Source organism: Fistularia commersonii, chromosome 8 (assembly GCF_037954325.1).
Source record: "Fistularia commersonii isolate RoL2024-O1a breed Wild chromosome 8, RoL_Fcom_v1.0, whole genome shotgun sequence".
Lineage (NCBI taxonomy): Eukaryota > Metazoa > Chordata > Actinopteri > Syngnathiformes > Fistulariidae > Fistularia > Fistularia commersonii.
Genome location: NC_141291.1, coordinates 2,876,485 through 2,901,500, shown reverse-complemented (window position 1 = coordinate 2,901,500; position 25,016 = coordinate 2,876,485). Strand labels below are relative to the sequence as shown.

The following is a 25,016-nucleotide window of genomic DNA, read 5'->3' as shown; positions in this document are numbered from 1 at the left end:
CACACACACACACACATGGCGATGAGGTGTACACTTAAATTCATGTCAGGATGTGTGTGTGTGTGTGGATGAAGAACCGCCTGACTGCTGTCTGGATGGTTGGAATGAATGCCGGTGTTATTATGAAGCTTCTACAGCCTCGTCGCTGGATTCCTGCTCATCTTCCCCTCTGACGATTTGTAATTCATGAACTCCTGTCCTTTCTCTCTGAATTTGATGGAGCAGGATTTAGACGTGCCTGCTGAGGCTCTCCGACATCCGGGTCACGGTGTCGAAATCTTCTTGTCTTGGCGACTGTTACCTCACTTGAAGATGTTTTCAGGCTTCTTTAGTTCTCATGACCTGTGGGGACGCCAACTTGCGAGCGATTCCAAACCAGGTAATCCCACTAAAATGCTCTTTCGTTCCAACGAACGACATCACCATTAGCATAACCCCCCCCCCCCCCCCCCCCACACACACACACACACACACAAACACACACACACACCTAGTTTCTGCAGATCAACTCTTTGGAAACTCCCCATAGGTCATTTGAAGAAGCCTCTGGGATGAGGGCTGAAAACGTCTTCAGGTGAAGAAATTCAAGTCCAGCTGCTAAGACAAGAAGAATTCTACAAGAATTAAGGATTTAGATATGAATACACTGGATATACGGTGGCGCCTTGCCATATCACGGTTCCCCTTTAGCACTGTATCAATGCGGAAAACTTGAAAAATATAAAATTAAAAAATTGAATTTTTGATTTGCAATAGAATGTTATATAGATTTTTTAATGTAATTTAATTTAACTTTTTTTTTAATCTTATTTTATTTTAATTCATTTAATTTCATTTCATATTTTATTTTGATTTAATTTAATTCTATTTAATTTTATTTATTTTATTTTATTTCATTTTATTTAATTTATTATTCATTTATTTTATTGTATTTTATTTTATTTTAATTTTATTTTATTTTATTTTATTTTATTTTATTTTATTTTATTTTTATTTTTATATGTTTATTATTCAGTTATTTTTATGGTAAAATTTGCATTTTCGGGGGTTGGCGGCCAACCAGAGCATGGCGTTCTGTATCCTGGGCTCTGATTGGCTCAGCGACCGCAGCATCGTTCTCTGCATCTCCAGCACATAGCACACGTTCAGCATCTCGCCTTGACATGCCGTCGCCGAAGAGATTAGGAAGGGTTTATAAGAATGTGGGAAAGGTTTATTAGCGTGGGGAGTCATAAACTTTTAAATTTTGTATAAATAATGAAATAAAAATATGGTCGCTATTTCTCGGATATTTGTTTATCACGGTCGGTTTTTAGACTTTTGTTGTCATCACAAAAAGTGTGACGACATTTAGTGATAGCAGCTCTCAGGTTCAGTGGGATCAAAATCAACCTTAAAAAATAGGACACAACACAATAATACAAGGATAACAGCAAGACAGAAAATATAAAATAACATCTAGAAAAATAAATAGATACATATGTAGACAGAAAAAAGTGGAAAAAAGGGTTTATTTAGTGCGATCCCAGAGCCACAAAATAAACAAAAAACAAAAAAACATTCACCCTCCGTTTCTACGTCTTCCAGCTAAACCTCCATCCTGTTTTTCCCCTTCTTGCCGCCCAGTCGTGATATCCATTCTTTTCAAATCTTTGATATTTTTACATATTTTTCGTGTGCTCACATTGAATTGTAACACTTTAGCCAAACACCCCAAACAAACAGCACCCTTAATTTGATAAAATAATAATCCTTTATGCTCCTTATGCTCGGACATGAAGATGGAACTTCCCGCTAACGCGTCAATGGCTTGTTTTTCTTTGGAAATCCACGTCTTTTAACAACAGTTCTTACTTTCCCGCGAATCCGACACGGCTCCTGATCGATTCCTGTAAAAAAAGAGAAGCAGATTATTAAGTAGAAATGAAGAAGGACGAAAAACGAACAATGTGATTTTCTCGTCGGACATTTGTCAGCGGCTCTTCGATGGCATTGAAGTCGAGCGCCTCTTCAGCGCAATCAATACTTACTTAAAATCTACACTTCTGTATTTTCAGTCGTTTGACCTGTTTCGCTTTTCAAGCAGGAGTATTTAAGAATGAAGACGAGACTAAAGAGCGATCGAATACAGAAGCGCCTTTTCGCTCTGTGGGAACCTTTTGGAGAACCTTTTCAGGAACCAGGCTGCTTCTAGGGTACATTCAGACTCCTCCTCCTCCGAGGCAGGGACTTTTTAAACTTATTATTTGTGGAACTCTGAAGCCATGCCCATTAGCAGATACCGTTTTTAAAATCTATCATGGTCACTGTAATGGATCGCCGAAGAGGTCCAAGCTCTTCTGGCCTGCTGCACCTGTGAGGGGGTTCCAGGGTTCGCAGAGGAACATCAACATTTTGGTCAATGAAGTCCGGAGTTAGCTAACAGCTAACAAGGTTCTTCACTTGCAGAGTGAAGATACAAACACGCCAATCAGCTGATCGGCGAAGATTGTTATTCCGAGTCATGCAGAACCTGAACGCTCGCTATCGTGGTCCATTTCTGGCTGTGAGAAGAACGAAAAGGTGCTCCTGGAAGAGGCTACTTCCTGGGACCAAATCCCAGCTTGACACTTGGTAGAACCGATTCCCTAGACCAGGGGTGTCAAACTCAAATACACAGAGGGACAAAATTCAAAACGGGGACAAAGTTGCAGGCCAACATTGATTATTATTGAAAAAAATCCTCCGCCAGATATAACAATGAACCTTTTCATATGGACCCAAACAAGTTTTGCTTAAAAAATAAATATGGAACAAACATAGCTTATAACTATACCATATGACTTAATTTTGCAGACATGTAAAATCCTGTTTTCTGCCTAAGTAGCAGGGTGCCAATATTAGCATGAGGTCGCTATGACTACTGTACACAGAAGAGAAGGCGTTTATGGGTCCTGTTGTGATTTTTGTGCCCAAACACCAGCAGAAAATTCTGGGATTTGTAGAATAAGCGATACATGCACTGTAGACTAAACAGTCTACAGCTCTCATAGTCATTTGGTACGGCTTTGCGGGCCAAATATATTCACAGTGCGGGTCAAATTTGGCCCGCGGGCCGGAGTTTGACACCTTTGCCCTCGACCTTCATCCAGATTGAAAGCGACTATTGATTTTTTTTTTTTGTAACTTTTCTTCTGACAATCGAAACCCCGACTCATACACGTTCTGGTCCTGTCGTTTGGCCTCTGGCTTCGCCGGATTTCTCATTTAAAAATGAATGTTTAACAACAAGCCGCCGTCGCTCTGCCACAGCAGTGAGGTTGCGTGTCGCGTGTTCTACATGTATGTATGCAGGGGTTCTGCTAGCAGCGCAGCCTTGGTACATCTCTTTGTTCATCTTTTTCTCCCCATTTTTCTGGGTAATTTTCCTCCCCCGCTATTATTCTCCAAAAAAAAGCATTCACTTCGCGCGCCGGCTGCTGTGCTCTCCGGTCCTGACCTCTGTAAACATCTCGCGGTCATAATTTGAGAACGTCTGGAGGTACAAATAAGCAGAGTGCTCGGGTTTGTGTCATGCATGCTGTCCGCGGCGCTCAAGGCGAAGCAACAGGGGAATCCGTTGAATAGCAAGTAGAAGAGCCACCGCCCGACTTGAATTCTCACTGCATCGAAATGATTTTAGCCTGACCCTGATAACTCCTCTTTGGGTGCGCCCGTGGATCAGACGCTCCTCAAATTGTACTTTCAAACATTGTGGGATCCTTCCAAGCCCTCATCCCTGGAAGGCGGTTGAGGTGTCTAGCGACCGAAGCTACATTCGGTTACATTTTTAAATCAGTATTTTAGCATGCTAATTCTTCTGCCCTCTGCTAAATGCAACATTTAGGCCATTGTGGCGTGCTAAACATCAATGGCTTCAGTAAGCACTCGGGAGACCGCGCCGCTTTCTTTGAAGCTTCCGCTAATGTACCATTTGCAATGATTTGTAAACAGAAACAGAATAAAGAACATTCACTGGGTTGGTAAATGCATGACCGACACGTTTAACCTCGCCGCTACACATCAGTAACTAACCGGGCGTCATTGCTTGTGAAGTAGTACACCAAATGCTGTATGCTAGCATGTTTGCTAGCTATGATGTCATACTATGTAGAAAATAGTCTTGAAGCAACTTTTGGCAGCCAAATCTGTGAATAAGGCATGTAGCAACTAGTCTTTCCGTAATTAACCGTTGGCCTGCGTCTATTGATTGATTGAGTCATCAAACAATCTATCGATTATTCTGATAATTAATTTAGTAATTGGGAAGAAACAAAAAAATCGTCTGCAGCTTGTTGATGCTACCTGATGAGAACTGTGGAGTTCCTGTTCAGGCTACCGGTCTAGCTTGTTAAGGCCCTGTACTTTTTTCCTTTTGTTGTTTCGGTCGCGGTGAATCCCGACTTTGCTTTCCTTTCCCACTTCTCTTACGTTAGCAGCATCAGCTAACCTTAGCTTAAGCCGTGGCATTGTGTAACAGAACCAAGCATCAAGGAGAACACCGCCAAATAATAATACTGTATTTAGCGAGACTGCGGCACGTAGATCTTTCCCTTGGAATGCTTCGTGAAAAAATTCTGTTCTTGTTTCTAAAAGCTCATTTATGCCCATCGTTAATCCGCGTGTGCACGGAAGCTTCCGTTTGTCTTCTCCATTCATTTTGTGCGCAATTGTGTACGTTTTTGGGGGGAGCTAGCAGATTCCTAGCCAAACCCTGTGAGCAAAAGGAACAGAAGAAGACAAGGGGGCATTGGTGCCGCCCAAATGGCCGGTTTTTGGACGAAACCTCATCACCAGCTCCTCCTCCTCCGTCGCCGTGTTTGTTTTTATCTGAAACAGAAACTGAAATACTGTCAGTGGAAGAAGCAACATGAGTGCAAACCGTATGTAAAATACGGTTTGTAAAATAGCGAAAAGCGTTACTGCGTTGGTTTGACTCAACCCTGAATGGTGGAGGTGGAGTTACTGATTCTGGAAAGTGACTTCTTTATTTTTTTTATGATTTTACAGCCAGAAAGATGGACAGGCTGACAGATGAGGTTAGACAGGAATCCCCATGGACCATGATGTTTGCGGATGACATTGTGATCTGTAGTGAGAACAGAAAACAGGTAGAGGGAAATCTAGAGAGTTGGAGGTATGCTCTGGAAAGGAGAGAAATGAAAGTTAGTCGCAGCAAGACAGAATATATGTGTGTGAATGAGAGGAACTCGGGTGGAACGGTGAGGCTACAGGGAGTGGAGATCAAGAAGCTGGAGGATTTCGGGTACATGGGGTCAACAGTCCAGAGCAACGGAGAGTGTGGAAAAGAGGTGAAGAGACGGGTCCAAGCAGGTTGGAATGGGTGGAGAAAAGTGTCGGGGGTACGAAGAGATAGAAGACTTTCAGCCAGAATGAAAGGAAAGGTGTACAAGACAGTGGTGAGACCAGCGATGATGATATTTGGACTAGAAACTGTTCCAATGACCAAAAGACAGCAGGCAGAACTAGAGGTTGCAGAGATGAAGATGTTGAGGTTCTCTTTGGGAGTGACCAGGATGGAGAGGATCAGGAATGAGTCTATCAGAGGAACAGCACATGTTAGATGTTTTGGAGAGAAGGTCAAAGACGGTTGGGTCATGGACAGAGGAGGGATAGAGAATATATTGGTAGACGGATGCTGGAATTGGAGCTGCCAGGCAAGAGGTCTGGAGGAAGACCAAAGAGAAGATTTATGGACGTAGTGAGAGAAGATATGAAGGTAGTTGGTGTGAGAGAGGAGGATACAGAGAATAATTTTAGATGGAGAAAGTTGATTCGCTGAGGGCCCCTTCCCCTGAAGGGAAAAGACGAAAGAAGAAGAAGAAAACGGACAGAAAGATTTTGAAGTCGTCCTCAAAAACTCTCATTTCTAAAATGCATTTGTTGCCACGTGCCATCCGAGATCCATCGCAAAGGTCATTTTTTTTTTAGTCCTGCTTCCAAATGCACCCCAAAGTGCTCCAGATCTGGACCACAGTCGACCCGTGATACTTTGAGATTAGTTTTCTCCACTCGTCACTGGCACAATTCTATGGACGTAGTTATTTTAAATAAAAAAAATATAAAAAAAAAAGTCTGCTGGAGGCATAAAAGCCCTCCCTCCCTGCGGCGGGAGACGGCCCAAAGCCTTGTCCATTACATTTATCCACTTTGGAGTCCAACTCTTATTACACTAAAAAACATGACAGTTGCATTTCGGTATGATAAATGGGCTTGTCTTTTTTTTTTTTTTTTTTTTTTTTTTAAAGCCTTAATCTTTTAAGGGATCTTGAAAATTAAATTCTGCTTACTGCATTAGTGGATTATTTTAGGCATTCCGAGTAGATTAAAAAAAAAAAAAAACGTCGGGGGGGATTTTCAGTGTGAGCGACGCCGAGATGGATGGGATGTCTTATTAAACACGTTTAGAGCGACAAGCTTATTAGCCGATTAGCCGATTAGCCGATTAGCCGATTAGATCTGTGTATCGTTAAGATATCACGCGGAATATCGTGATTCGACCGTGCATCGATCTCCCCGCAGCTTGGACTCATCGCGCGATTCATGGGTGTTACTCCGACGCCGCGGGATGTGCATCAACGTAGCGCCGCTGGTTGTCCGTTTCAACACGGTATTTTACTTCCCCGCGCTGGATTTGTTCGTGTCGTCGCCCCGAACTGCCGAAATGACAAATCAACCCCTCGGCGAGCGGTCTCTCCGGACCGCCGTCTCCGCTAGACGTGAAATTATTCCGCCGCTGTTCGGGAAATGGTATCTAAGTTAACCGGGAAAGCACGAGATAACGGAAAATGCATTTTTTTTTTTTCCCGCTCACCTCCCTCCCGGACTCCCCGTCTGCAAATTACCTTTGTGCCGCTTTATATGTGCTTGATGTTTCGCCCACCGTTACGGCGCACACCGCCATTCCCATTTCTCCCCGCCCGCCGCTCGCTCCGTCCCTCTAAATTTCCCGAGGACTTTATCTTAGCCCATTTCAAATAGGATTGGGACTCAATTTGCCATGCTTGGTGTCACTTTGCTGGGAAATTCCACAGCTGATATAAAAACATCACAAAAAACTGCAGAATGAGCAAAATATGGTTTGTCAGATTTTTTTTCTTTTTTTTTTCCCCTCCATTCTCCCCTGTGTGTCATTGATTTATTTCTCCATTGAAATGTCATGTCAAAAAAAAAAAAAAAAAAAAAAAATGGGTGTCGCGCCATTGGGCGGCTGTAGGCGTCAGTCAAAGTGGGCGATGCCGCCTGATTGGTTTTCAAGGAAGTAGAGGTGGTTTTCGGGGCAGTAAGTGACAGTTCCTGTTAATTGGCCATTTAATTTCAAGTCCAACAGCGTCAGGCTCCAGTACCTTCAATCTCAACCTGTCACTCAAAGAAAACCGATGTCCTTAAATGTTCCTGTCCAATGCAGCAGAAAGCTGGAGTCGGAAGCAGAAACCGAGCCTCCTCTTCGAGTCAAACGTGGTTTTCAAATGTTCGCACGTGGAAATTTAAAATCGCTATCGCAACGAACGTCCGAAGGAAATGGCCAAAGGGTTCCCCATTGACGTCGGGGAGTTATGACAGCGTTGGCAGTGAGAAACGGTCTGTAACGTGACACCAAAGGGTAAATTCATGAGTTCTTGCTCTTTCTCTGTCACCAGCAGCTCTCCTCCACAGAAAAACACCCCATAGCTTCAATAGCAGGTTTTTTTTTTTTTTTTCTTCTGTTTTGACAAGGTCAGAGCTCTTCTTTTACCCTTCGCCCTTTTATATCTTTGAAGTTTGTCAGAGCGGTTGACACAGAAGTCATACATGTGTCATGTTTATTCATGGGTATACGGATCAGCTGGTTTACAGGGAGGAGGGAGTGGTGCGGGGAAGTCGGGAACAGGGGAGGCCATAGGCAAGGGATGGACGGAGGCAGTCAGGATCTTGGAGGATCCTGATGCTTTGGGTTACCATGTTGATATCATTCCAGGATAGGGAGTATGCAGCGCAGGGGAGTCAGGGACTGGAAGGAGATCAACAAGGTAGCACAAAGAATCAGGATCATCGAGGATCCTTCAGGGTCTTTTAAACAAAGTCAACCGTCAAAGGCGTAACATTGGTAAGCAACAGTTAGACGGGGAGTCAGGATCTTTTGGGATCTTCCAGGAAAGGGAGTACTCAATGCAGGGGGTTGTGGGACTGAAGGGACGTCAACAAGGTACCCTAAAGAGTCAGGAACATACAGGATCCAATCAAAGGCTTAGGTAGTCAAATGGGCAGAAGCAGTCAGGATATTCAGGATCTTCCATCAAAGGGGAGTAAGCAATGCCGCCGAGGTTCAGGGACGGGAAGGATGTCAAGGTAGCCTAAAGAGTCGGGACCATCCAGGATCTTCTAGGATCTTCAAGCGTCAGAGGGGTAGCCTAGGTAGTCAAGCAAGAAAAGGCCAGAGGTAGTCGGAGAGTATGCAACGGATTTGGGGCGCGGTCAAGGACTGGAAGGACATCAACTAGGTAGCCCGAAGAGCCAGAATCTTCAAAACTAAGTCAGGTATCAAAGGTGTAGCATAGATATGCAAGCAATAACTGGGCAGAGGCAGTCAGGACCTTCTGTTGAAGGACTCATGAGACAAACCCATCTGGCCCTCAGCACCGGGTACCAGAGGGGTTTAAGCACACTAGGACTGTTGAGGTAGGGAAGCAGCGCACTTTTGTGAACGAGTGATTGTGAATATATTGGTGAATGGATGCTGGAATTTGAGGTCTAGAGGAAGAACAAAAAAGAAGATTTAGTGGACATAGTGAGCGAGGAGGATCTAGAGAATAAGGTTAGACAGAGAGGCTGAAGTAGAAGAAGTTCACCAGTCAACAAGAAATACTACATAATCGTCGTCATATCTGTTCGTGCCTTAGTTTATGAACAGGACCCCTAAAGTTCTGCAGTTGTTGAGTAGAGCAGAATATAAATAGATACCCATACAAATGTGCAAGTACAAAATAAATTCTGCATACCTACACCGGGTTCAGGTCAAATCAAACATCTTCCAGGGGCGGGACGTCTCCGACTCCGCTGTAAACTCACCGAAGGAGCCGGTTTTAACAAACCCTCGTATGATGTGCAAATGCTCCGCATTGGAATGCGGAGTTCTTGTAAACATCAGACCATCCAAAAAAAAAAAAAAAATGGATCAGGTATTTTTAAGGTCCTAAACAAAACCCTCAAGTTTGCTGTTCTTTCCCAGAATTTAATTCACCGTGGCACCAGATATGGCGCCGTGAGACACCTGCATGTTCTTTTTCGGTCTGCTATTATTATTCATGCGACGTGTGCGAGCAGGTTGGAAGGGGTGGAGAAGAAGTGTAGAAGGAGGAGGAGGTGAGACCGGGTTTGGAGACTCAGAAGAAAAGACGGGAGGCGATGAAAATGAGGAGTACCGGGTCGGGTAGAAGATCTGGAGACGCCGTTGGTTCCACCAACTTCTCGGAGGGGAGGCGTGAAGCTTGGAGAGCAAACAAGGGAGTTGGACCTGGAGTCTTTTAGACCAGAGATGAAGAAGGACCTCGGGTTCTGAGTCCAGCGTGGAGAAGAAGTGGGGATTTGATGAAAGAGGATGAAAGATAAGGTGTAGAAGATGGAGGTCGTGTTTTCCGGTCCAGAGACACTGAGGAGATGAAGATGAGAAGGTTCTCTTGTTTGGGAGTGAGGAAGAAGGAGTGGATCAGGAACGAGTCCTTCAGAGGGACGGTTCAGGTTAGATGGTCTGGAGACAACAGTCAGATGGAGAATCGCCCTGAAGATCTGGACTGAAGGACGCTGAGGGAGGAGGAGCCGGCAGGAGGAAGATCAGAGAGGAGGTGGATGGATGGAGGGAAAGACGACAGGAAGTTGGTCGGTGTGAGAGAAGAAGATGCAAAACCTTGGAGGAAAATGAGGCTGTAGGTTAGATGGAGGCACCTGATTGGTTGTGGGATCAGTGGAGGCAGGTGATTGGCTGTGGGTCAAATGGATGCAAGGGATTGGCTGTGGGATCAGTGGAGCCAGGTGATTGGCTGTGGGTTAGATGGAGGCACCTGATTGGCTGTGGGATCAGTGGAGGCAGGTGATTGGCTGTGGGTCAAATGGATGCAAGGGATTGGCTGTGGGATCAGTGGAGCCAGGTGATTGGCTGTGGGCTCAGTGAATGCACGTGATTGGCCGTGGGCTCAGTGGAGTTAGGTGATTGGCTGGGGGCTCAATGGAGGCAGGTGATTGGCTGTGGGCTCAGTGGAGCCAGGTGATTGGCTGTGGGCTCAGTGAATGCTCGTGATTGGCCATGGGCTCAGTGGAGGCACGTGATTGGCTGTGGGCTCAATGGAGGCAAATGATTGGCTGTGGGCTCAATGGAGGCAGGTGATTGGCTGTGGGCCCAGTGGAGGCAGGTGATTGGCTGTGGGGTAGATGGAAGCAGGTGATTGGCTGTGGGTTCAGCGGAGGCAGGTGATTGGCTCTGGCTTAGATGGATGCAAGTTATTGGCTGTGGGATCATTGTAGGCAGGTGATTGGCTTTGGCTTGGATGGAAACAGGTGACTAGCAATGGGTTTGATGGATGCAAGTGATTTGCTGTGGGCTCAGCAGAGGCAGGTGATTGGTTGTGGGTTAGATGGAGGCCGGCGATTGGCTGTGGTGACATCCCACAGTGGCAACCTAAATGAAAAGAGGGCCACCATGACAAAAACTCCTTACCATCATCTCCACCTATTCAAAGATCAGGAGAATATTTCCAAACGTTTATGGCCAAACAAAAAAACAATACATTCAGGCTCTTCAAAACAATGTCGCATCAAGAAAAGGAAGTTGTTCTGGTTCTCCATTAATGTTGAGGAGCTTTGAGATTTTCTGGTTCCTGTGTCGCTCAGAATAATAACATCCGGGAGTCGACGTGTTTGCGGCTTTTAGTTGAAAAGAGACGAAACTCTCTTCTTGTTTTTTTTTTCTTTTTCACCGTCCTCTCCATCAGGGGACATGATTTGAAAAACAACGCGTTTTTTTTTTTTTTTTTTTTTTTTTCCTCCCTTTTGTTTTCCAGTTCTCCGCCAGCTCATTTTCGGCTTTCAATCCTGATGTCGGCTCGCGGGGCGGCAGAATACGAGCCATGAATCCACAGAATCGGCGCCGGCTCATTACGCCAGAGCCACGTGCGGCCAATCACGCGCCGGCGGGGGCGTCAAACCGCCGGATCCTGGGCTGGACCCTGCAAAACCTCCGGATATCCACTTTTCCTCTGGTTGTTTAATCCGGGCCGACACTTTGCGTGCACCGGCTATATCTGATATTAAATTCAATGCAAATTCAAATTTGTATTCCTGGACGAGCGTTATTGGCGAGCGGCGATGCTTCATTTCGAAGACGGGCCTCGTCTAATGAAAACCAGCATCAATTTTCCAGGCGAGGGAGGGGCGGCGCCGCGGCCACCGCCGCCTTCCGAGGGGCTTTGTTCGCATTCATTTGTTCATCGGTTAACCCCGGCGGTCCCTCCCGTGGATGTCGACACGGAGCATTTTCTCCGCCCCCGCCGTCTTCCGCCCCTTCATCTTATTTTCCACCATCTATCTTCAAGCGCTGCCTGGTTATGCCTGAGTAATGTAATTACAAGGGCTTTCTGTGGCTGCCTCTTCTCCGTCGGCCACGTGGGTATTCATCAGCGGGCGCGAGAAACGCGGCGGGAGCGTGTATTCCTGTTTCTGTCTCATTTACAAACGCAAAAAAATCCGTGATTTTATCTTATAAGACAAGTTCATTGATTTGGTTTGGATATTGATAAACCAAAGGGGAACGGGAGGTGCAGTTCCACTGTTGGCCACTAGGGGAACCGATATATCATTCATTCATTCATTCTTTCATTCATTTATTTATCATTTATTCTATTTATTCTGCTGTCAGGACTGCTTGATGGTAACCCAGCCGACCCTGATGTGTGAATGAAAGGGTTAATGTTTGGATGTTTCCGGCCGATGTGTGAATAAGTGAATGGTTCAATACCTTTATTTGACATGTGACTATAAGTCCCTTTAAAATGTGAATAAGGGTGTGAATGTCTGTACGTCTCTAGATTGTGTGAATGGCCGAATGTCTACAGGAGTGTCTCAGAAAATTAGAATACTTAAAAATTAATAATAAAAAAAAAAAAACACTTTTTCATGATATTCTAATATTTTGAGATAGGATTTTTGAGTTTTCTTAAAATGTAAGCCATAATCAGCAATATTCAAATAATACAAGGCTTGCAATATTTCAGTTGATTTGTAATGAATCCAGAATGTATGACATTTTTGTTTTTGTAATTTTATTACAGAATGATAAAGAACTTTATCACAATATTCTATTTTTCTGAGGCTGTCCTGTATATTAGTGGTCCCCAAACTGCGGCCCGGGGCCGAATACGACCCGCCTCCACATTTTGCCCGACCTCTGAACAATACCATAGATGCATTATGATTTTATAATCAAAATTCAAATAATAATACAAATATTATCATAATGAAATCTACTGGGATAAAATCCCTTCTACAACCATACTGGCAGGGAAATGTGTTGTCAGGTCAGCCGGCTTGCTTTCTGGTTTTCACAGTGAATTTAAAATGAGAGAGCTGCAAACCGTTGTGTCTACAAAAAAGTTATTATTACTATTTTTTTTTTATTAAAAACTTGAAAAGGGTTATTTGCTTCTTATTTATTTCATAAATGGTGTTATTTTTTTAATTAATAATGTTATTATTTATTTTCTAATTTTTTTTTTCCTATCGAGATCCCAGAAAAGGTTCATTTTTGGTTATGCGTGGCTTTTTGGAAAACAATGATTGTTTATGTTCAGACGCCTCTGCGATCGTCACACTTTTTGTTACAAACTGGCCTCCCGTCAGAGAAGGGAAAAGTTATTTGGCCCTTGCAGGAAAAAGTTCGGGGACCCCTGGTCTATATGACGTGAATGAGCGAGCGAATGGTTTGACATCTTCAGACGGCACGTGAATGAAAGAGTGAATGGTACTACGTCTCTTTTGGACTTATGAATGAGTGTGTGAGTGTGTTTTTGTCTTGATATGATGACACGTGAATGAGAGGGTGAATTGATTTACATCTGTAGATGACGTGTGAATTTCTCTATATGACACGTGAATGAGCAAGTGAATGTGTTTAAGTCTCAATATGATGACGTGTGAATGACAGACTGTATGGTTTTACGTCTCTAGATTATGTGTGAAGGACTTGTAAATGAGAGGGTTAATATTTGTTTTTAAATCTGAATGACAGGGTAAATGATGGCTTTACAAATGAATCATAATTATTTTTGTATATGAGTCAATTTTTACATTAATGTTTTTTTACATTTACATTACATTAATTTTACATTAATTTACATTAATTTTTACATTAGCGTGAATGGCTAATGATACCTTGTTATGTGTGACTGAGAGGGTGAATGGTTGTTTTTACATGTTAATGAGAGGGTGAATTGTTACTTGTTGTTACACGGAGAAATGTTACACAGACAAATATTTTTTTTGATCTTTTAATGAAATACTTACCGTAAATGCTAATTTTCTGAACAGTGCCTATAACACGTCTGGCTAAATAAAAACTAGAAATCCTATCACGAAAAGTCATCGTCGACTGTCTTCATCGTCCTTCTGCCCACTAAAACCACTAAAGGTCGAAATAAAACACCCTCAGGATTCCTCAATTACTTGTTTTTACATGTGAATGACAGGATAAATGATTATTTTTACATATAGATGAAGGGTAAATGGATGATGTTACCGTATTACATGTGAATGAGAGAGTGAATTATTATTTTTACATGTGAATTAGAGAATCAATGGTTGTTTGTTACTGTATTATGTATAAATGAGAGGGTGAATGGCTGATGATACCGTAATATGTGCGAATGAGAGGGTGAATGGTTATTTTTACATGTGAATGAAAGGGTGAATTGCTGATGATACCGTATTATGTGCGAATGTGAGGGTGAATAGTTGTTTTTACATGCGAATGACAGGATAAATGATCATTTTTACATGTAAATGAGAGGATGCATGGTTGTTGTTACTGTATTGTGTGTGAATGAGAGGGTGAATAGTTGTCTTTAAATGTAAATGAGGGGGTGAATGGCTGATGTCACCATATTACATGTGAATGAGAGAGTGAATTATTATTTTCCATGTGAATGAGAGGGTGAATGGTTGTTTGTTACTGTATTATGTGTAAATGAGAGGGTGAATAGTTGTTTTTACATGTAAATGTGAAGGTGAATGGTTGTTTTCAAATCTGAATGAGAGTGAGAGTGGTTGTTTTGACATGTAAATGAGAGGGTGAAGTGTTATTTTTTTACTGTATTATGTGTGAATGAGAGTTTGGATGGTTGTTTCTACATGTAAATGAGAGGGTAAATTATTAATTTTGCATGTGAATGAGAGGGTGAATTATTAATGTAATATGTGAATGAGAGGGTGAATGGTTGTTTGTCACTGTATTGTGTGTAAATGAGAGTGAATGGCTGATGATACCGAATTATGTGTGAATTAGAGGGTGAATAGTTGTTTTTACATGTGAATGTGAGGCTGAGTGATTGTTTTGACATGTTAATGAGAAGTTGAATTGTTATTTTTTACTGTATTATGTGTGAATGAAAGGGTGAATGGTTGTTTTTACATGTGAATGAGAAGGTAAATTATTGATTTTACATGTAAATGAGAGGGTGAATTGTTATTTCTTACTGTGTCATGTGTGAATGAAAGGGTGAATGGTTGTTTTTACATGTGAATGAGAAGGTAAATTATTAATTTTACATGTAAATGAGAGGGTGAATGGTTATTTTTACAAGTGAATGAGAGGGTGAATGGTTGTTACTGTATTATGTGTACGTGAGAGGGTGAATGGTTGTTTTTACATGTGAATGAGAAGGTAAATTATTAATTTTACATGTAAATGAGAGGGTGAATGGTTATTTTTACAAGTGAATGAGCGGGTGAATGGTTGTTACTGTATTATGTGTACGTGAGAGGGTGAATGGTTGTTTTTACATGTGAATGTGAGATTGAATGGTAATTTTTTCATGTGAATGAGAGGGTGAATGCTTATTTGTTACCTTATTATGTGTGAATGAGAGGGTGAATTGTTGTTTGACATATAAACGAGAGGGTGAATTATTAATCTTTCATGGGAGTGAGAGGGTTAAAGGTTATTTTTACATGTGAATGAGAGGGTGAATGGTTGCATGTGTTTCTATGTGGCCCCGTGACGGATCCAGGGTGAACGCCGTCCCTCGTCCAATCACAGCCCGTTTAGGTTCCAGCCCTTTATAGATAATGAATGAACGAGGGAAACGTTATTATCCACCGCATTGGGAGTCACATCCGAGCGCGTTGCGACGACACCTCGCCCTCCAAACGTGCTGCTAATGATGCCGTTTTGTGAAAACACTCCACGGCCGCCGCCGCCGCCGCCGCCGCTTCCACACAACCATGACTTTTCATGACAGAGGGAAGGATTTACGGACTGCAGCCCTCCGAGGAAGTTCCAGTCCGGGCAGAGAGACGCACGGTTTGATAAGCACGGCTCCGCACGGAGGCATGAAATGAGAAACTACCCGTCATAAATCACGACGGGCGGTCGACAGAACGAGACGTGTCGGCGACCGCCGTCTTTACATGGGAGCACAATCCGACACACACACACTAAACAAAAAAAAAAGAAATCCGCATCGGATCAGAAATTAAAATCCGGAAATACTCGTAGGTTTCACCTCGCCAGACGTGTCAGAGGGGAAACAAAAACACAAATCCGGTTTGTACGTTTGTTTTGGACCTCAAATAGCTGTTCGAAGAAGGGCGATTCAAGGAACGGCTGCAGGAATCCCCTGCCGCCGCCTTCCAGGAACCCGCTGGATTCACGCACGATCGCATTTTCATTCACTCACCGAATTATCGTCTTTTTCCGAACTCTCTCGGAGGAACGAGACGATCCCAGCCGCCGCCGCAGAGGCGCTCACTCGTTCATATGTTAACGCCACATAAAACCATTCACCCTCGCACTCGTGTCGTAAACAGACGTACCGTCATTTCTGGGCTGGTGAGCGAATACAAGCCATATCCAAATAATAATAATAATAAAAAATAAAAAAAACAGGCTGCAAGTGTCCATTTGTGACATATTTATTTGATTAACTTTTTCTTTTTTTTATTTCTTTATATGTATATTTACACAGAGAGATGTTACGCAGATTTTAATTTATAACTTTTAATGAAATTCTTATTGTAAATGCTAATTTACTGACCCGTGCCCATAACATGTGTGGCTAAAAAAGATTAAAAATCCTACCAGGAAAAGTCATCGTTGACCGTCTTCTAAATCCACTAAAGTGTTCAAACACCCTCAGGATTCCTCTGTCACTTGTTTTTACATATGAATCATAGGATAAATGATTATTTTTACATTGAAATAAAAGTGTGAATGGCTAATGATACCATATTATGTGTGAATGACAGGGTGAATGTTTTTTTTTACGTTTGAATTTGAGGGTAAATGGCTAATGATACCGTATTATGTGTGAATTTGAGGGTGAATGGTTGTTTTTGCATGTATATAACAGGGTGAATTATTCATTTTTCATGTGAATGAGAGGGTGAAAGATTGTTTTTACATTTGAATTTGAGGGTGAATGGCTGATGTTACTGTATTATGTGTGAATGGTTGTTTTTACATGTAAATGAGAGGGTAAATTATTCATTTTTCATGTGAATGAGGGGGTGAAAGGTTTGTTTTTAAATCTGAATTTGAAGGTAAAATATTATTTGTTACTGTATTATGTGTGAATGAGAGGGTGAATGGCTGATGATACCTTATTATGTGTGAATTAGGCGATTAATGGTTGTTTTTAGATGTGAATGAGAGGGTGAATTGTTATTTGTTACTGTGTTAAGTGTGAATGAGAGGTGAATGGTTGTTTGTTACAACATCATGTACACATTGTTGTTTTTACATGTGAATGTGAGACTGAATTATTATTTTTTCATGTGATTTGGAGGTTGAAAGGTTGTTTTTACATGTGAATGAGAAGGTAAACTATTATTCCATACTGTAATAAGTGTGAATGAGAGGGTGAATGGTTGTTTTTAGATGTGAATGACAGGGTTAATTGTTTTTTGTTCCCGCATTATGTATGAATAGTTGATTTACATGTGAATGAGAGGGTGAGTTGTTATTTGTAACTATTATGTGTGAATGAGAGGGTGAATTTTTTTACATGTAAATGAGAGGGTGAATTATTAATTTTCATGTGAATGAGGGGGTGAAAGGTTATTTTTACATGTTAATTAGAGGGTGAATGGTTGCATATCTTTCTATGTGGCCCCGTGACGGATCCAGGGTGAACGCCGTCCCTCGTCCAATCACAGCCCGTTTAGGTTCCAGCCCTTTATAGATAATGAATGAATGAGTGAAATGTTAATATCCACCACATTGGGAGTCACATCCGAGCGCGTTGCGACGGCACCTCGCCCTCCAAACGTGCTGCTAATGATGCCGTTTTGTGAAAACATGACTTTTCATGACAGAGGGAAGGATTTACGGTCTGCAGCCCTTCAAGGTAGTTCCAGTCCGTCTACGTGTTAATTCACCGCTCTGATGCTACAAAGCTAAAACCTTTGGTGACATGAAGCCCCTGAAAAAAAACATTTATAAATTTGCAGCCGCGTTATTCAAAGCGTGTGAAAATAGCATCGGCTAATAGTCCGAAAATTCCTGGACGAGACTCTCGTTCTACGCTGTTCTCTGAGTTCGTCAGGAAGCGGCGGATCTGTTAAAGCCCCCAGAAAAGGAAAAACATGGCGTTAAAAAAAAAAGAATCCAACAAGCGTATCTAATTATTCCCCGTCTCGGTCCTCTTTGAGAGGCTCAGCTCGTCCCCCGGGCCGGAGCTGCTGCACCCCATCCTGCCCCCTGCTGCAGCGCCGCCGCCACTGCAGCCCGAGGAGTCAAGGATTCCAGACTTTTCTTGTTGTCATTACACAAAGTGCAATTTAGAGAAAGCAGCTCTCAGGTTCAGTGGAATCAAAAAAACAAAAAAAAAAAGACAAAAACGACCTTTACAAGCAGGACGCGGCACAACAATGCACTGTCTCTAGAATATTGTGATAAAGTTCTTTATCTTCTGTAATGCAATTACATTACATTACATTTGGCAGACGCTTTTATCTAAGCGACTTACAATAGAGGACATTACAAAAATGACAAAAATTACAAAAACAAAAATGTCATATATTCTGGATTTATTACATATCAAATGAAATATTGGAAGCCTTTTATTATTTTAATATTGCTGATTATGGCTTACAGCTTAAGAAAACTCAAAAATCCTATCTGAAAATATTAGAATATCATAAAAAAATAATTTTTGTTTTTTCAATGGCATTACAGAAGATAAAGAACTTTATCACAATATTCTAATTTTCTGAGACATTCCTGTATATATATATATATATATATATATATATATAATACTATGTCTATATATATATAGACATAGTATTATTATATATTATTATCATTATAATAATTAGTATTTTGTGATTGTTTTTGGGTGGTTTGGACCGAATTAATTTGTTTTCTGTTAATTTAAATGGGGAAAGAAAACTCAAAAATTCTTTCTCAAAATATTGGAATATCATGAAAAAGTCATTTTTGTTTTTTTAATTGCATTAAAGAAGATCGTCTAAGACAGTCCTGTACAACCACAGCAGCGTCTCTTGGGTTACGGATATAAAAGAAGAGCAAAAATATATATAATACGTTTGGATTTGTATCGGCAATAAATAGGTGGAGTAAAAACATTATTATAAATATGAGGAGATGGACGTTATGAGAGAAGATATGAAGGTGGTGGGTGTGAGAGAGGAGAAGAATAAATAGATAATAAAATAAAAATAGAAAAGAAAATAAAAAGGAAAAGAAGTGAAAATAAAAGGGTTGATTAGAATGTACTGTATGTGTGGTTCAGGTGTTCAATAAAATAAACTTTATTGACCCTTTGTCACAGCAGCGTAACAGTTATAATATCAAGAATAAATCGTCATAGATGTGCTCAAATTCCGCTTGCGTAGCTCTAAATCACACACACACACACACACACACACACACACACACACACACACACACACTGTCTGACACTTACAATAATCAAGGTGCAATATTTCACAATAATAGGTGCAATAATACACGAAAAAATAAAGGGAACACTAAAATAACACATCCTAGATGTGAATGAATGAAATATTTTTATTAAATACTTTGTTCTTCACATAGTAAAATGTGCTGACAATAAAATCACACAAAAATGATCCAGTGTGTGAAGCCACGGAGGTCTGGATTTGGAGTCACACTCAAAATGAAAGTGGGAAAAAACAAACGTCAGATCCAACTGTTTAAAACAAGTCAAAATAAATCAGTGTTGCTTCCCGAGTGGTTTGATTTCACACAAGTGTGATTGACTTGGAGTCACGTTGTGTTGTTGAAGTTTTCCCTTTATTTTTTGGAGCAATATAATACAAACTACCTCCTCGCTTCACGGGTAAATCTAGCGCTAACTTTAGCCTTATGAATCAATGAGCTCTATTAGCTCACATTTTGCTCTTTTTTTTGCTTTTCTATGATTTTTTTTTTTTTTTTGCTTGAACCAAACCTGGGAACCTATTTGGTACCAAAATTTGTAAGATGTGCTGGTATCAGAATCAGAATAATTTATTGACCCCCCCCCCCCCCCCCCCCCCGCAGGAGAAAATTGTTTTTTGTTAGTGGAGAAGAATCAAACTGGAATATATATTATATATAAAAATAAAGAATAAATACAGAAGAAATAAATAAATAAAATAGTGAATGAAAAAGAAAAAAATTAATTAAAAAAAAAAACCGTAAGGAGCAAAATAATTCAATAAAAATAAAGTGGAAGGTATGTAAAAAAATAAATGAATAAATAAATAAATTAAGTTACATACATTTGGATTTACAAATGATGTGTATAATTACGTGTAGTCATTTTGTGTTTTACACTAAAAAAATTAATTTCAGAGAAGACAATGCATCTATCGTACATATGGAGAATTATTACACATGATGACTCCACAGACAGCCAACTGATGCCGAGTATCTGACGCTCAGAATAAATACCGTAAATTCCGTCGTATAAGCCGCTACTTTTTTCACAGAGAACCGCGGGTTTTGCAACGTTGTGGCTAATTTATGGATTTTTATAACGTAATTACATTGGCTTCTTTCCGCCAACACCGTCACGGTGGACAAACTGTTTAGGCAAACCCACTGGCATTTACGATAATTCTTCAGATCATCCGTTTTTCCCTTATTTCAAACATCCCCATCATGATAGAGACACGCAGAAACGCATTTGATGCAGCTTTCAAGCTAAAAGCGATCGGTCTTTGCTGTCGAAGAAGGAAATAGAGCTCGTAAGAGCACCTAAGTAAACCGGTACATTTGCGTTATGTACCGGTTGTAGATGTCACCGTCATTTATTTAATTAAAAGTTATCCAAAAAAAATCTCGCTGCGTTAATATCTGATGTTTCCACAGCGACTCAAGCGGCTTATTTATGTAGAATTTATTTTTTTCCTTTTAAAAATGAGTAGCCTATATAAAGGTGCCGGGAGAGAGAACAACAACAACAACAACATTAAGGATAAGAATGGACAACAGAATGAAAAAAAAAAACAAAAAACAGTGAAACAGTGAAAATAGACGACCAAAATGTCCGGCTTTCGTCAAAAAATATTTCCCTTCGTGTTACACAAGTGTGGTTTGATCCATTCTCACATCTCAAGCGTCGTCACTGGCCTGGAGGATCGGCCTGTTCGGTCTATCGGCGTCTGCTAGCCCGCTGCTAAGGCACTGACACCTAGACAAGACTGAGCTCCTCAAAGGTTGCCCTCACCTGGCCATCACCAGGGACAACACCGTGGTGAGGCCGACCACGAGTGCAAGAAACCTGGGTGTGGTCCTGGACAACCGCAGATTCCTCACGTAGGATACGGCGCAGATACTCATCTAGTCGTCTCTTGTTTGGGCTACCGCAACTCCCTCCTTGCCGGTGCCCTAGAGGTGACCATCAGGTGTCTGGTGTTCAACCGTCCCAAATTCTCCCTCACAACTCCCCTTCTTATGTCCCTTCACCGGCTCCCGGTAGCCTCCCACATCAAGTTCACTTCCTTGATGTTCGCCTACCGGGCGGTGAACGGGACAGTGCTGTCTTGGCCAAGCTACATGTCCTGACCCGTCCCCTCCGATCTGCCACCTCCGGGCGACCGTCCACCCCGTCGCTCAGAGCCACCGGCTGCTGATCTAACAGGTCTCGGCTCTTCTCGGTCTCGGCTCCTCGGCGGTGGACAAACTCCCAAAAAAGGTCAGAACGGCAGGGTTGCTGCCCGTCTTTCGCCCTGAGCTGAAAACATACCTCTTCACCAAGCACTACCCTACTAATCTCACTTAGACACGACTCCCCTGTATGTATGCTTATGGTTCTAAGACGGCTGTTTGGTTGAGTGGTCACTTCTGACTTCCCTCTACTGCTACTTCGGATCTTCGCTGAATGAAATGCACTTCTTGTAAGTCGCTTTGGACAAAAGCGCCTGCCAAATGATTAATGTACAGTCATGGCTGAAAGTTTTGAGAATGACACTTTCACAAAATCTGTTCCTTCAGGGTTTTTAAGTGTTTGCCAGATGTTTCCATGGTTGTATCATTCTCAAAACTTTTGTTACGACTGTCATGTAATGTTACAGCTTGGAAGATATCGCTGGCCACCACGGAATCAGAACATTTAAATGTTAAGGGACCTCAGTCGCCTCAGCAGATCGAGGCGGTTCTGGTCCTTCTTGTCGCTTCTGAAACTCGCTTCTGGACCGCCACCCCTTCCCGCTGAACCTGCTTTCCATCTGCTTCCCTTCTCCAGGGGTTTCGGCACGCTGGACGCGAAATCCCGCGGCGTTTTTGCACGCCGAGCTCGTCACCGTCGCGCGTTCTCCCCGAATGCACTTCCTGTTCGGCTCGTCCGATCCGGCGTTGAGCCGTTTCGGATTGCAAGAGACCTTTTTCGCGACGAACCGGCCGGGCCGATGTGAAATCCGCGACCCTGCTCCGGGGACACGGAAGCGTTCGCTGTCCGTCGAGGCCGCGCACAACGATAATGACATTACAGATTTGCGGTCTGCTGTGCTCAGATAGACTCTCCCCCCCCTTATTGGATTATGAATACCGACGCCTGATGAAATACTTGTTGTGCACCGTGTTCGGTGGTCAGGCGGCAGTTCTGTTGTAAGCAAAAACACTCACACACACACACACACATATCTGGATTAGTCATAGTTGCATGTCTCTATATGATGCGTGAATGAGAGAATGAATGGCTTTATGTCTCTATATTATATGTGAATGAAAGGGTGTCGGCAGCCTTTAACACCCGAAGAGAAATTTGGACCCGGTTTCCATAGAAATGAAAACACTGGGAGCCGTAAGTAATTTTTGACGTCTAAAATAAAGGTACCACTGTATATATTGCTTTTTATTACCTTTAGTGTGTAGTGTGTTGCTTATGAAATCCACAAAGTGCTACAGTTTTATTTATGGAATAAACATATTTTGAACATTTCTTAGCATTTGGCTTTCAGAGTGTGTAGCGTAGCCTTGACCTGAATTTAAAAAAAAAAAAAAAATTGGGGGAAAAAAAAATCACTGTGTCAGTAAACAGTAATAAATAAATATTTGGAAAATATCTTCATAAATATTTATTTTACCCAGTTAATGGGATTTCTGCTCTTGAACTTCTACGCGCAGCATCTGTAAATCGGGGCTATACCGGCTTCCGCGAGTGTGACGTTTATTTTGAGCGGCGAAAAATAATAAATATAATTTTGTTTTAATATTTTAAGATCACAATAATCTCCCGATTTAGAACTAAAATAAAAAAAAAAAGGAATAAACACAAATAAAATACACTTCAATCTATATAACGCAGTGCTTTGTGTTACGCCCCTCCTTTGCAAGAAGAAAACAATTCGCGCTCCCCCTTCTCTCCGCTGTGACTATAAATAATAACATTTGTCTGTAAAATTGTTACAAGTACACCTCTGCATAAAATTATATCCTTATTAACATTAACGAAAACAAAAAAGGAAAGAAATATATTTCAACTTACAGCAAAGAATAACTTTGTTAACATTGTTTTTAGTCTGTAACAAACACGGTAAACACACAGGTCTGTAGTGACAGTGAACCCAAGCGCTACGAACGCTTCGTCATATTTCCTCGTCTTAGCTTTCGTGTAACTTTTCTTTTGTCTCATTATCTTCGTCTCGCTTTTCATCCAAGTTAAAAAAAAAAAAAAAAAAATGTTGTCTCTTGAAGGTTTGGTCATATCGCCCGTTCTGTGCAAAAAAAACAAAACAAAACCATAGAGCTAATACTCCCCGAGACTGACAGCGCCACTGCCAGCTACTGTAGTGGACAAGCAATTACACTTTATTCTAATATAGCAAAAAAAAAGCACGCCCTGCAGGACTGATATAATGTAAGAATGAGAGGATGAACGTTCTGACGCAAAAAGTGAACAAAGTGCAAATGCGAGGATGAAGTGTTTTCTCTGTAAGATGTGTGAATAACAGTGAAAGGAAGGTTGTCTCTATTTTATGCATGAATGCGTGAAAAGCGCGACCCTTCCTGCAGGAGAACATGGTCACATGTCAAAGTTCCTCCCAGGTGCAGCTATCAGAACAGCTGCCGTGATATTTACACGAAAAACAGTCCCTAGTGGAAGCATCCTGCAGAATGATGACGACACTTTTTAATCTTCTTATGGTTTTGTGTCTCCTTGTTATTACGCTGTCTCGCCACAAGGGGGCGCTGTTGCTCTCCGGACGGCGCCGCCATCCTGCAGTGACTCTTCCACCTGCAAAGTCACGGCCAAGTTCCCCCCCCCCCCCCTTTGCTGTCCGTGCGTGTTTTTTTGTTTTTTTTTCCCCACGTCCCGGCTCCGGCGGGTCTCCGTGCACCCTCCCCTCCTCCGTGGGCGCGGAGGGAAAGGTGGATTACACACTCCTTCGGATTATTCGGGCTCCGGTGAGTTTTGGGAGAGGGGCGAGAAAAAAAAAAAAAAAAAAAAAAGTGCGGAAAGCGCAGTCGCTGCAGAAAGTACGTGCAGAGAATCCCGAGCACGATTCCGTGCACGTTTTGTGCATCTTTTCGGATGACCTCCCGCCGACCTCCTCCAACTTCCCCCGGTGCTGATTGACAGCAGAGACTTCATTCGGGAGTTTCAGAAGAAAACAAAAACAAACAAACAAAAGTGGAAATGGCGTCTCTGTATCAGAGATTCACCGGGAAGATCAACACCAGCGAGACCTTCCCGAACCCCCCGGAGGTGAGCCACCTCCTCGGGCACGGCGCGGACGGGGAGCGGCCGCAGGAGACGCATCGAGTCCGGATGCAGCATCAGCAGCCGCACCGGCGGCTCTCAGAGGACGAGGACGTAAGAACCCCGCTGCCGTTCAAACAACACTCGCTGTCCGATAATGGAAGCAAGGATGCTCGCCACACTGTGTTTATGTGTGTATTTGTGCGTGTGCGTGTGTGTGTGTATTGATCGGAATCGCTGACAGGTTTATTGGCAACTTAGAAGGGAGTTTTTTTCCTCTTCGCAGAAGATAGCATGCCAAAAGGAGAAAAAAATCAAATATTATTTCTTATTTATCAATGTGGCTGCAAGAGTTGTGTTAATGTTACATAGGACAGGAGTGTGTGTGTGTGTGTGTGTGTGTGGGTCATCCAGGGTCACATGTCTTGTGGTCATGATGAACTGTAGCCTCCTATCACACGTGTGTGTGTTGGTGTGTGATCCTGCGTGCACGACACCCGTGTTTGGGTGCACGTTTCGCATTCAAAAGCCAAAGCCGTCCGACTTGCGCTTGTTCTGCTT

The 25,016-nt window shown here is 42.3% G+C and overlaps 1 protein-coding gene across 2 annotated transcripts in view; it reads left to right on the top strand.

Annotated features, from left to right (window-relative positions):
• The window catches only part of LOC147231591 (A-type potassium channel modulatory protein DPP6-like), a 344,451-nt gene that overhangs the window by 74,042 nt on the left and 245,393 nt on the right, over positions 1-25,016 (top strand). The window contains exon 1 of one of the 2 annotated variants that reach the window (XM_086150474.1): positions 17,029-24,569. The exons of the other annotated variant lie outside the window; for it this stretch is intronic. Coding sequence (XP_086006600.1) covers positions 24,393-24,569 — 177 coding nt within the window. The 5' untranslated portion in view covers positions 17,029-24,392. Of the gene's footprint in view, positions 1-17,028; positions 24,570-25,016 lie in introns of those variants that run through there. 2 annotated transcript variants of the gene reach the window in all.